This window comes from Drosophila grimshawi, unplaced genomic scaffold, assembly GCF_018153295.1.
Source record: "Drosophila grimshawi isolate 15287-2541.00 unplaced genomic scaffold, ASM1815329v1 contig_848, whole genome shotgun sequence".
Taxonomy (NCBI): domain Eukaryota; kingdom Metazoa; phylum Arthropoda; class Insecta; order Diptera; family Drosophilidae; genus Drosophila; species Drosophila grimshawi.
This window is the reverse complement of record NW_025063692.1, coordinates 4526427-4539155: the sequence shown is the minus strand read 5'-3', so window position 1 is coordinate 4539155 and position 12729 is coordinate 4526427. Positions and strand designations below refer to the sequence as shown.

Here is a 12729-nt window from a genome sequence, read left to right as displayed (position 1 = left end):
TATCGATTGGCACTTATCGATGTTTATCGATGGACAAAACTGCTTGTCTGGCGAATATATATTCCACGGTTCAAGCAAACAAGTCAATTTGCATACGAAAGGAAAAATCCTTGACTAAAATAAATAATAATAACAAATAATAATGTGCGGCATAAAAATAAAATATGTATGAAATAAATAAAAGCAAATTATAATTTTTTTGGTTTGAAACATTTTCAATAATTTATTTTGTTTATTTTTTTTTTATAGATCTTGTGTGTACGCGTCTTTCTATGCTTCTTCTTATTCATCTTCAAATTCTCTTTTTTTTTACTCTTCTCGCTTCTCGAATTTCTTTTTTGCATGTCTTATTTATAAACTTAGAATCTAAATATATATATAGTTAAACATTTGATGCGCTAGTTACACCAAAAAAAAATAATCAATAATACAAAAATTTCATACATACATATATATATATATATATATCCCACATATAGTATATAGTATATACATAACTATATAGACACAGTATTTATATATGTATATATATTAAAAAAATAGTTCTAACATTGGAACATAAAGCTAATGGCAAATTAGAATACCATTTTGATTTGCATTTTTCGTTTTGTTTTTTTTTTTTTTGAGTATTATAATAAGGTAAATTATAAAAAAAAAATACATATAAATTTGAAGAAAAAGAAAAGTCAAAGAAAATGAAAATTGAATTTTTTGTTTTATTTAGTGTATAAATTAAAATTTAATAATAATTAAAAAATATATATTTATATTAATATATACGACTCTGGTTATAATTGTTAAAAATAAAAATATATATATTATCCCTGATTTTCGCGTTTGTTTTGTTTGCTGACATTTTGGCGTTTTGTAGGCTAGATTCACCCTACTATATTTATATATATATATATATAAAATTGGCATTACATATGTATTTATATATGGCATTCGTTTATATGGTTTACAGGCGGCTGACTGAAAACAATAACTAAAAATATAAACAATCAACTAGAATCATTAAATATATATAGATGTGTATATGGTGTTGCCCTGATTTCTGTGTGTGTATATACATATATATATATATATATATATGTATATATATTTATATATATGTATATATATATGTATGTGTGTGTGTGTGTGTGTGTGTCTTTATATATTCTTTAAGCGTTTCCTTTTCTATTCGTTTCTTTTCTTATATTTTCTTTGAGGTATGCGCGGCGCTTAAGCTTGTTAAATTAATTTTACAAACAATAAAAAAAAAAAAATTGGAAAAAAAAATATTACAAATAATACAATAATTAATTCATAATTAATAATAATAATACAATGCATAACATACGTGTTTGTTTTTGTGTTTTAAATTAAATTTACTGCTACAACAATTAGGAATTTCGAATACAAAAAATATGTATACCTTATATAGATATATATATATATAGTTGCTATAGTTGCTTTTGTTTTTAATATGGCAAAAATGTTTTTAAATACAACTGTGCTCTGAGCGGGCCTGTCTTCAAAGGCTAGAAGCTTGCTTAACAAACAAATAAAAAATACAAAATTCAGTACAAATTTGTTGACAAAAATATACAAAAAAAAAAAAAACTACGAAAGTTCCTCTTGAACTCAAAAATTACAAATTACAAATTACAAATGATTTCTCAAAATGGAAAATTGCTTTCCAAATACAAAAATAATAAAGTTTTCTTCTCAATTAATAAATAAAGAGACAAAAACGGATTCTCTTCAATAAGCATCTAAAACTTGTTTTCAAAAATACTTTTTTTCAAACCATTTTTCTCGACGTTAATCCAAAAGAACTTTTCTTGTTTATCGCTTATTTTTTCAATTGCAACTTTCTCAAAGTAGCTTCAAGCTTTGAGCATTTAAAAACGCGGCCCGCAAACGTGCAACCGTGCAACAACCCGCCCCCCCCTCCCAAAAAAAAAAAAATTTACTTGAAAAACACCCCTAGTAATGAGATAATAATACCCCTGGCTAATACAATTCAATATCCTTCTCTATGATATGATAGTCGTCGGTGAATTCATCTTCGTACTCGTGCTTAATATCAACAAATTCGTTTTTAATCAAATGATGCTCGCCACTGAGCAACAGTTGCTGTTGCTGTTGCTGTTGCCGTTGATGATGATGCGCATCGTCATCAACATCATCATTATCAACAACATCATCATCGTCGTCGTCGTCATCATCAAGCAGACTATCATCATCAGCAGCAACATCGTCCAGCTTGAGTGCCAAACTAGCAACTGTTGCTGCTGCTACTGCTGCTGTTGCAGTTCGAGTTGCTGCTGCTGATGCGACTGCTGCTGCTGATGCGGCTGCTGCTGCTGTTGCCGATGCAGCCTTTGCGGCGGCAACAGCAGCAGCCTTTTTGCCAACGACACGCGGACGATTGTGGGTCTCAAGATGCTTGCGCAGATGATCCTTGCGACAGAAGCCCTTCTCACAGATATCGCACATGTGCTGCTTGAGGCCCGTGTGAATCGCTTCCACGTGTCGCCGCAGATCTGTCTTGTGATGGAATTGCTTGGGGCACAGTTCGCATTTGTGCGGCTTATCCTGGGTGCGATGTCGCCCCAAGTGTGTCGTATACACATCTTCGCACTGGAATCGCTTGCCACACTTTTGACACCGATACGGATACTCACCAGAATGAAACGATTTATTGTGTTGCGTCAGGTAGCAGTTTTTGGTGAACTCCTTGTCGCATTCCAAGCACTTGATGCGACCCGATGGCAACGTTGTCGAATGTGGCGACGTTGAACCAATGCTGTTGTTTCGACGTCGCTTGCTGGGCGGCTGCTGAGCTAATATTGTTGTTGTTGTGACGGCAGCAGCACGTCGCTTCTTGGGCAGCACAGCAACAGCTTGTTGTTGTTGTTGTTGTTGCTGCTGCTGCTGCTGTTGTTCGTGTTGCTGTTGTTGCAATTGTTGCTGCTGCAGCTGCGCAAGCTCAAGTTGTTGCTGTTGCTGCAGATAATGCTGCTCAAGTTCATAATCCTGCTGCTGCTGTTGTTGTTGCTGTTGCTGTTGTGCCATGACCATTGCCATGTCCAATTCCAATGCTGGAGTTGCACGCGAACTGCTCACTGTGGGCGAGTATGCTGTGGGCGTGGTCAGCAATGTTAACGTTGTTGTTGTTGCCGACTGATGTTGCAGATGTTGCTGCTGCTGCTGCTGTTGCTGTTGCGCCTCCTGCTGTACCTGCAACGCATGCGTCAACGTGTGCACCGGCGGCAAATCGCCCTCTTGCGGCGAACGCTGTGCGGCAACCGAATATGGGGAGAGTGGTGCATGTGCCGCTGCTGCCGCTGCTGCTGCATATGGTGCAAATAGCGTGGCGGGCATCAGTTGCAATATCTGTGGATGGTGATGGGGATGATGATGATGAGCAGCGATGTCGTTGCTATTGCTGCTGCTGTTGTTGTTGTTCGCATAGGCATCATAATGGGCCGCATCGTTACCAATAATAGTGTGATAGCTCATTGTGTGCTCCAGCAATGGCGGCAGTTGCTGGTAGCAAATGTTGCTGGTGATGTTGTTGTTGCTGTTGCTGCTGCTGCTGTTGCTGCTGTTGTTGCTGCTGGTGATGTGTGGGGTGCTGTTGCTGCTGCTGCTGCTGGTGATGTGCGGCGGCGGCGGTGTTGCTGCTGTGCTGCTGATGATGTTGCTGCTGTGGTTGTTGTTGTTGTTGCAGCTGCTGTTGCTGTTGGGCGTATGGCTGCTGGCTATACTGTTGCTGCTGCTGCTGTTGCTGCTGCTGTTGTCCACCAGCAAGAGTTGCTGCTGTGGCGGCGGCGGCGACAGCTGGTATTGGTGCCCCATAGTGGTGCATGCCATGTCCATATTGATGGGCATGATGGGCAGCATGGGCGTGGGCATGGGCGTGATGGGCGTGTGCATGGGCATGGGCGTGGTGGGCGTGGTGGTAATAATGGCCGGCAGCTGCAGCTGCTGCATGCTGATGTTGCTGCTGCACGACAGCATATTGCTGTGCGGCGACAGCTGTTGCTGCGGTTGCTGCTGCTGCATATCCAAAGCCAGCATGTTGTAATCCATTCCCATAGACGGCAGCAGCGCTCCCATAGGCGGCGGCGGCGGCAGCAGCGGCGGCGTTGTGATGGTGGTGGTGATGGTGGTGCGCGAGAAATCCATTGCTTGCTCCAGTTGCTGCTGCTGCTGCTGCTGCTGGTGGTGGTGCTCCCCCTCCACCTCCTCCCGCTGCGACGGCGGCTGCGGCAGCAGCTGCTGCAGCGGCAGCGGCAGCAGCAGCTGTTGTTGTTGTTGCTCCTGCTGCTGCTGTTGGTGTTGTTGGTGGTGGTGGTGCTGTTGGTGGTAAATAGTAAGCGGCGAGTTGCTGTTGCTGCTGTGATAGCTGAGCGCTTGCTGCTGCTGCTGCTGCTGTGTTGGGTGAGCAGTTTGCAGCAAGACGTGTTGCTGCTGTTCCTCCAACTGTTGCTGCTCCAGCTGTTCCAGTTGCTGTTGCTGCTCCTCCATGACCATTGCTGAGTTGCTGTCCTCCATTTGTTCGATCTTTATAATTGTGGCTGTTGTTGTTGGTGTTGTTGTTGTTGGTGAGTTGTTGTTGTTGTTGGTGGTGGTTGTTGTTTTGTTCAGCAGGCCCCTCATTTGGGAGGACGGCATTTGTGTGTTGTTGTTGTTGTTGTTGTTGATGGGGGCGGAGGGACCTGCTAGCCCGTTTGGGTGACCGTTCAAAACGGAATTGTTGTTGTTGCTGCTGCTGCTGTTGTTGCTGTTGCTGCTGCTGTTGTTGTTGTTGATGTTGTTGCTGTTGTTAGCATGCTGTGGAGAAGCGTTTGTCGTCGATTGCACTTGTTGCTGTTGTGGTTGCATGTTGTAATGATGATAGTGGTGGCCATTGCTCGCATAGCCATTGCTGCTGCTCGCCAGCAACTGTTGCTGGTGCTGCTGCTGCTGCTGGGCGGCATTGGTGGGCGACGGCGAGGCCGAATATTGCGACATGGCGCCGCCCACCGGCACGCCCGTCGCCCCACAAACACCGCCGTAGTCCGGCGGACTGCGCGGCGGTTCCGGTGCCGTTGGCACATCACCAACTGTTGTTCCTCCACCCGCTGCTGCTGCTGCTGCGGCTGCTGCGGCGGCTGCTGCGGCGGCGGCTGCTGCTGCTGCTGCAGCATTGCCACGACGACTGGTCTTGGTGACCGGATCGCGTGCAGGATGATGATGCGCCGAAATGGGCAAAGTGGCCGGATCTGGTTGGCCACTCGACTTGACCGCATTCTTGTGCAACGTGGTATTGTAGTGCCGCTTCAAATGGCCGGAACTGGTGAACCACTTGTTGCACGCAGTGCAATTGTAGGTCTTTGGACGACGTGCCTCATTCGATTTCCAGGTGGCCGCCTTGGCCGTTAAACTGTTGGCGGGCAGCACCGAACTTGAGCTGGGTGGCTCAAAGTTGCGATATGCTGCTGCACCACCCGATCCACCCGTTGCACCAGCACCTGCACCACCACCACCACCACCCGTTGCAGCAGCAACAGACGTTGCATCATTGCCAGCAACGGCAACTGATGGATTGCCAGTGGTTGTGCTGGGATATTCAGCCGGACTGGTTGTCACCTCGGCTGTCGTCGGATCGAAAGATTTATCCACATAATGCTGCGAATCGGCGTACTCCGATTTGATGAGATACTCTTGCTTGATCATCGGCTGATACGGAGACTGTTTCGTTGCATAATAATGATGTGGCGACTTCTCCAGCAATGGTTGCATGTATGCCGGCAAACCTTCAACACCAGCCTGATGTTGTTGCAAGTGTTGCTGCTGCTGCTGTTGATGTTGCTGCTGCTGCTGATGTTGCTGTTGCTGGTGATGTTGCTGTTGATGATGTTGCTGCTGCTGCTGCTGATGCTGATGATGATGTTGCTGTTGCTCCCAGCTGTGCAGTGCACGCTGTTGCATGGATTGCATTGAGTGCAGCGGATCTGGCAATGCCAGCGGCAAACCAGCAACAAGATCATGTTGCGACAATTGTTGCTGCTGCTGCTGTTGCTGCGACAATTGTTGCTGCTGCTGCTGTTGCAGCAATTGCTGGTGGTAGACCATCTTTTGCGAGTCCAAATCGAGCAGCTCGCCACTGGCAACGGTTGGCGTCGCCGTCGGCAACTCCTCCTTGATGTAGGGTGAGCTGGCGTAGCCGCTGCTGCCATACGGCGACTCTCCGTGCACATTGGCGATGTGTTCGTGCAACTCCGTTTCGTTTGTGTTGAGTATGCCACATTTTTTGCACTGCAACTTGCAGTTGCCACCCCCGCCCCCGCCCGGCGAACTGGGCGTCACGCTGCTCAATTGCAAGTGAGACGACGTCGATGTGGGACTGCTGCTGCTGACGACACGCGGACTCATTGCTGCCGTTGCTGCAATGCTGCTGCTAACAGCAACTGTTGCTCCCGCACCCGCTCCCGCCGCTGCTGCTGCTGCTGCGGATGACTCATCAGCTGCTGCTGCCACTGTTGCTGCGGCTGCTGCAGCTGCGGCGGCTGCTGCTGCTGCCGTTGCTGGTGGTGGTGGTGGCAAAACTGAAGTCGGCTGTTGCAAGTAGGGATGATAACGCACCGCGGACACTTTGCTGTAGTCAATATAAGCGCCGCCATAATCAGAAACGGCAGCAACACTTTGCTGTTGTTGCTGTTGCTGCTGCTGTTGCTGATAGAATTGCTCGTAGCTGTTGATGTAGCTGCTCGCTGCGTAGCTGGGTTGTTGCTGCTGCAACTGTTGCTGCTGCATATCGCTGGCGTAGTAGAGTTGCTGCTGCTGCTGTTGCTGCTGCTGTGCGGCATACATTTGATGTGTGGCATAAGGCTGATGCGTTATGCCCGACGACAACTGTTGCTGCTGCTGTGCCTCGGCAGAGATTAGCGACTGTTGCTGCTGCTGCTGATGTGTTGTTGTTGTTGCTGCTGCTGCTGCTACTGTTGCTGGTGTTGCTGCTGGAGTTGTCGCTGTTGTTGTTGGCTGCGGCGTGCCTGGCTGATTATCACTGGAGTCGGCAGCGGCGCTGATTGTTGCATTCGCATTTGGCGAGGCAGCAGCAACAGTTGCAACAGTTGCTGCTGTTGCTGTTGATGTTGCTGCCGCTGTTGTTGTTGTTGTCGCTACTGCTGCTGCTGTTGTTGTTGTGCTGTTGTTGCTGCTGCTACTGCCGCCGCCGCTGTCTGTTGCAATGCCGCTGCTACTGCTGCTGCTGCTGCTGGCGGCGGCGGCGGTTAGCGTCTCGGCCGCGTGCAGTGGCGGCATTTCACTTTTTATGCTCGCCATTAAGCGACGACGTTGGCGTCTGCGTCGGCGTCGGCTGCGTCGCGCTGCTGCTGCTCATGTGGCTCGCTGTTATTGTTGCTGCTGCTGTTATTTTTATTTTTTATTGTTGTTTTCTTTTCGTTGGCTGATTTGCCGATCGTTTTGTTGTTTGTTTTTTGTTTTTGGTATTTTTGTTTTATTTCGTATTTGTACTGCGAAAAATTGTGATAAATTGTATATTATTCAATTTGATTTGGAATTTGGATTTATTGTTTTTGTCAAGTAGAGAAAAAACACAAAACAAAACAAAAAAAAAGAAAGGCTTTTTAATCGTTCAATTTAATACACTCGATTCTCTGCTTATTGTTATTGGTTTGTTAAGCGTTTATTTTCGCATTTATTTTTAACTGCAAAGTGTTAGCAATTAATTAAAAATTCAATTTGCATTTGCATTTAACATTAACGCAGGCACTCACATAAACACACATACACATGCACACTGCACATTGCACTGTTATTGCGCTCTTTGCTGCTGTTACCAGCCCTGCGCTCCTTTTTTTTTCGTTTGCTTTGATTGTTTTTGCATGTGTTCAAAGAGAGCAAGAGAGAGGAGTGTAGAAACAATTACTAACGTGATCACTGAACAATAGCAGTAGCAACAGCAACTGCAGTTTTTTTATATATTTTCACTAATCGAAGAAAAAAAAGTACAATAGAAACACAAAAAAAAAAAAGAAGAGGAAAGCATGAAATGCAAAAATGCATTTGCATTTGCAGCTGTTATTGCTCTCTTCGAAAATGCAGCTGCTCTTTTGTTGCTGCTGCTGCTCTGCTGCTGTTACTGCTGCTGCTCTGCTGCTGCTTTCACATTTCTTTATATTGTGTTTTGCATTCACGCAAAAAAAAAAACAAGTACATAACAAGCAACGATGATGATGATGATCAGCTATTTATCTGTCCATTGCTATCGCCATCTTCGTCGCTGTTGTTGTTATTGCTGCTGCTGTTGTTTGTTGTTGTTGGTTTTGCTTACTTATCTGCGCCTTCGCTTTGTGCAGTTCTTAGCGGCTTGCTGCTAAACTTTGTCCGTCTCCGCTGCTGCTGCTGATTCTTCACCGAACACAAGACAACTGAAGAATAATAACATAAAAAAAAATACCGAAACGAAGAACTCGAAGAATTGTTGGATTCTTTTTTTTTGTTTTTTGTATTTTGCGCGTTGCTCAAATTTAGAATTTTGATTTTTGTTTCGTTCACCGGCAAGTTTCTCGACCGTTTTCTTCTTTCTCTTTTCTTATTCTTTTTGTTCTCTCTTCTTTTTTTTCGTGTTGTTTCTTTACTTTTTGTTGGTTAGCTTACAATTTTTATTAAGAGCACGATCACTTTTCGGATTTGGGTTTTTTGTTTTAACAGAACAAAAAAAATGTTTACGAACACAAATGGGGAAAAACAATAATAACGATTTAAACTTCTTTTTGAAGTGTCTTTTTTTTTAAAGGTATTTTCCTTCTTTTTTTTGCGTGTTTTAGTCCGAAATAGTTTTTTTGCCAAAAATGTTGTTATAGATTTTTTTGTTGATTTTTTTTTAAATATATATTTTTGTGTTTTTACATGTACAAAGAAAATGGAAACAAAAAAGGGCGCTAAAAGCTAAAATAGCCGCTCCGCTCCGTTCGCACGCTTCGTCGCTTATTCGCCCGTGTCCTTCTTTCTGCTACGGCGTTCCAAATACAAATGACGGAACGGAATTGTGTTTCCAAATACAAATGACCGACGTGCATGCGGCATTCTGGGCAGCAGCAGCAGCGGCAGAACGCACACACACACGCACACACATACACATACACGTACGCACACGCACAAATGGGCGCGCATAGAAGCAGCAGCAGCAGCGACGCTGGCAGCAACCACTGCGCTGCTGCTGCTGTTACTGTATGTGTGCGTATGTGTGCTATGTACAGCAACAGCGCGTTTATGTGTTTTTCGCTGACGCCGCTGCCATCGTTGCCGTCGCCGTCGCTGCCTTCGCCGCTCTTTCTGTCTCTTTCTATGGCTGCATTTGTTTTTGCTTTGCCAACGCCGGCGCTGCTTTTGCATTAGTTCTTTTTGTTGTGTGTTTTTTTGCATTTTATTTGCTTTTTATCATCTATGTGTATGTATATATATATATATATATATATATATATAAATACAAATATATATATATATATATATATATATATATTTAGAAATGGACAAAATTTTGTTTCACTTGCAGCAAAAGTGTCGTCGCTTAAAGCTCAGCTTGAATATGGCTCAGAGCACAGCAAGTTGGCTAAAATCAATTTTGATTTCGCTTCACAATTTGCAAAATTTCGAGTGAAAAATGGAAAAATTGAAATAAATCGCAGTTCTTTTTGTTTTTGTTTTAATCTAACTTTTAACAGCTGTTTAACTTAATCAATGCGGCTTATTTGTTGGATTTGTTGTATGGCCATTATTATTTAGCCGACACATTCCTGCTCGATTAGCCAGTTTGTTTGACTCACCAAGCCTTTCTCAGACTGAAGACTCCCACACACACATACACACACACATATGTATATATAAATCTCACACACTACTGGCCTAGTTTCTGTTGTTGCCATTTTGATACTCGTAAAACTTGTCAACGCTTTAAAATTAATAAACTCAACTTTTACGACAAAAAAATATATCAAATAAAAAAATATATATACACATATATAATACATATACTAGGCATAAGGGTGAACAACTACAAAAACTAACAGGGCAGAGTGCCCGACTAGCCGATACCCTGTTCCACACTTCTTCATTGGCGTTTCTTCATTAAGTTTTCTGAGGAGATTTGTTAACCAAATAGTAAAATATATTTTATATTATATATATATATATATATATATATATGGATACTATAATCTTTTAAATTATATATGATTTTCAGCAATCGATTAATATCGATCTTAAAGCAACGTGCAAAGTTATCGATCGAAGATTTTAAACTTGATTTGCTAAATTCGACAGATCTTATTTAACATCTCTATGTACACTGGATTTTGGATAAAACGCTTGTTATCAATTGGACAGAAATGCAATGAGTTATCGATAAAGCGAATTTAAGTTTGATTTTCTGAATTCAAGGTATGCGGACGTGTCGATATAGCCTGATATAAGCTTTGCGATTTTGGACACAACGGTTGTAATCGATTTTCGAGAAACAAACGAAGTTATCGATAGTTAATTAACTAAAAGGTTGATTGAGCCAAATTCAATTAATCAATATTAAATAAAATAAATAAATATATTCTCCTTCTTCTTCTGCCTTGACTCAATGATGCTGTCCTTGCTACCCATTTGTAATGCGTACAGGGTAAAAAAAAAACTAAAAATAGCTGTGCGAAAAGAGTTTGAGTTGAATGCTTTTTTTTATTCATTTTTTTGTTGTTTTTGTTGTTGGCTGCCCAGAAGTATTTAAAAATCTCACAAGGCAAATACCCAGCTAATGGCGCTCGGATACAGATACACCGATACAAATCCCCACACACACACACACACACATACACACACGTTTGCGTGGGCCTTGAGGAAGAGTTGAGAGAGAGATGATGAAGAAGAAGAAGAAGAAGAGGGAGAAGCAGAAGAAGGCACGCCGAAAATTTACATACATGATTGTCATAAAAAATCAGCAAGCAAATTGTCAAATCCCTAAACTGACAATAAAACAATAAAGAAGACGACGCCGAAGACTGCGAAACACGACGAAGAAGTGGATGGATAGATGTTCGGTTGGAGGGAGGGTTGGAAGCAGGGAGAGGGCGACGTAGGCACAGATGAAGCCAGCGACAAAGGTTTGTCAGAGGGGGAAGTGGAGAAGAGGCAAGGAAAGAGGAGGGGGTAGCGACAGATTGCAGAGACATAAGCAATGGGCACCAAAACGGGCCGCAAACTTAACAAAAAAAACCAACAAAATCTCTGAATGTGTGCGAATGTGTGTGCGTATGCTTAACTACAGTGGGCAGTGGCTAAGAGCAACTGGCGTGGCTCTAACTTTAATGCAAAAATTTCAAACATAATTAATTATTTATAATATTTCAAATATACAACTGAAACGTAAAATGAAACTAGTCTGCTTATGTTAAGTTTTGTACATTCAAAAATCTTTCATAAAGAATCTTCCATGTACCCAAAACAAATGCAAACACACACATGTACATACAGAATTGAATAGAAATGCGCGCATGTGTAAAGCAAAGACAAGGCCAAGGAGCAGCGACAGCAATACACACATATACACACACGTACACATGTACATACTAAGCAGTATAAGAGCAATCATAATAACAGCAGAGTAAAAGCTTCAATTTTGATCTTAAGCAGCTGATGCGTTGCTGCTGCCGGCTCAGGTGTGCAGTGGGATTAGGCAGTTTTATGGCGCATTTATGACACGCAACAGTTACGAGAGCGCTGGCGCTGGCGCAGACGCAGACGCAGACGCAGGTAGCGAGCCTAACACAACTCTAATTACAAGGTGCGTGTGTGTCGTGCAGTGGCAGCGACAGCAACAGCGGCAACGGTAGAGGCTTTGCGTGTCAGCGTCAATCACAGCTAGCGATTGCAAGTCCTTAAGTCCACTCTCTTTCTCCCTTTCGCTCTCTTCGTGCGTGCGTGCGTGTACGTGCGTGTGTGTGTCAGTTAATGACTTTTTAATTGAGCGCGTACAGCTGTCATTGTCAACGCCGTTACTTTTTAATTACGAGTGCGAGCCGCTGCGCAGCGCAAGAGAGCGCTTGAAGTAGCATGAGAGAGCGCCAGATGGAGTGAGAACAACAACAACAACAAGAAAACAAGAGCTTAAGCCGCTGCCACCGCAGCTTAAACTTCAGTTTGAACTTCGTTGTTGGCTGGGCCTTTGGATTCTGCTTATGTAATGCGAGCGCCGCTCTGGAAAGCCATTGGCGCCGCTGCTCGCGTCGCAGTTGCCAACATACTTACGTACACATGTAAATATATATATATATACACATACAATACATACATACACATGACTCACGCTCGCATTGGCTCAGGGCCAAAGCCGTTGGTTGCCTAGTCTCCCCCTCCCCCCATGTTTTTTTTTGCGGCTGCGCCGTTTGTTGTGGTTTCTGTACGTCTGCGCCCGCTTCTTCTTCTTGTTTTTTTTTTGTGCTAAAGCCGGCTTGGAGTTTGCCTTGTGCGTTATTGTTTTTTTTTTTTATATATTATTGGTGTTGACTTTGCGGCAGTAAATACACATGTGCGAATGTATTTGTGTGTGTTATGCACACATATTTATGTAAATGTGTGCAATATGAATATTCGCTGTCGCCCTGCAGAATTACACTAGTTAATGACGCTCTTAAACATGCATATAATGCTGCTCTCTTAAACATGCAATTGCTGCTTAAGGCT

General features: G+C 43.3%; 1 protein-coding gene across 1 annotated transcript; it reads right to left on the bottom strand.

The window, feature by feature from the left end:
• Positions 1–2166: 2166 nt before the first annotated feature.
• LOC6566178 (AF4/FMR2 family member lilli) lies at positions 2167–7407 on the bottom strand (the record flags this gene model as incomplete). The annotated part of the gene is given in 10 exon segments (XM_043215988.1): positions 2167–2313; positions 2344–3585; positions 3748–4753; positions 4755–4804; positions 4807–5853; positions 5896–6430; positions 6497–6933; positions 6936–7013; positions 7015–7136; positions 7206–7407. Coding segments are annotated over 10 exon segments (4782 nt in total), but the record flags the coding sequence as incomplete, so codon positions are not given.
• Positions 7408–12729: the final 5322 nt, after the last annotated feature.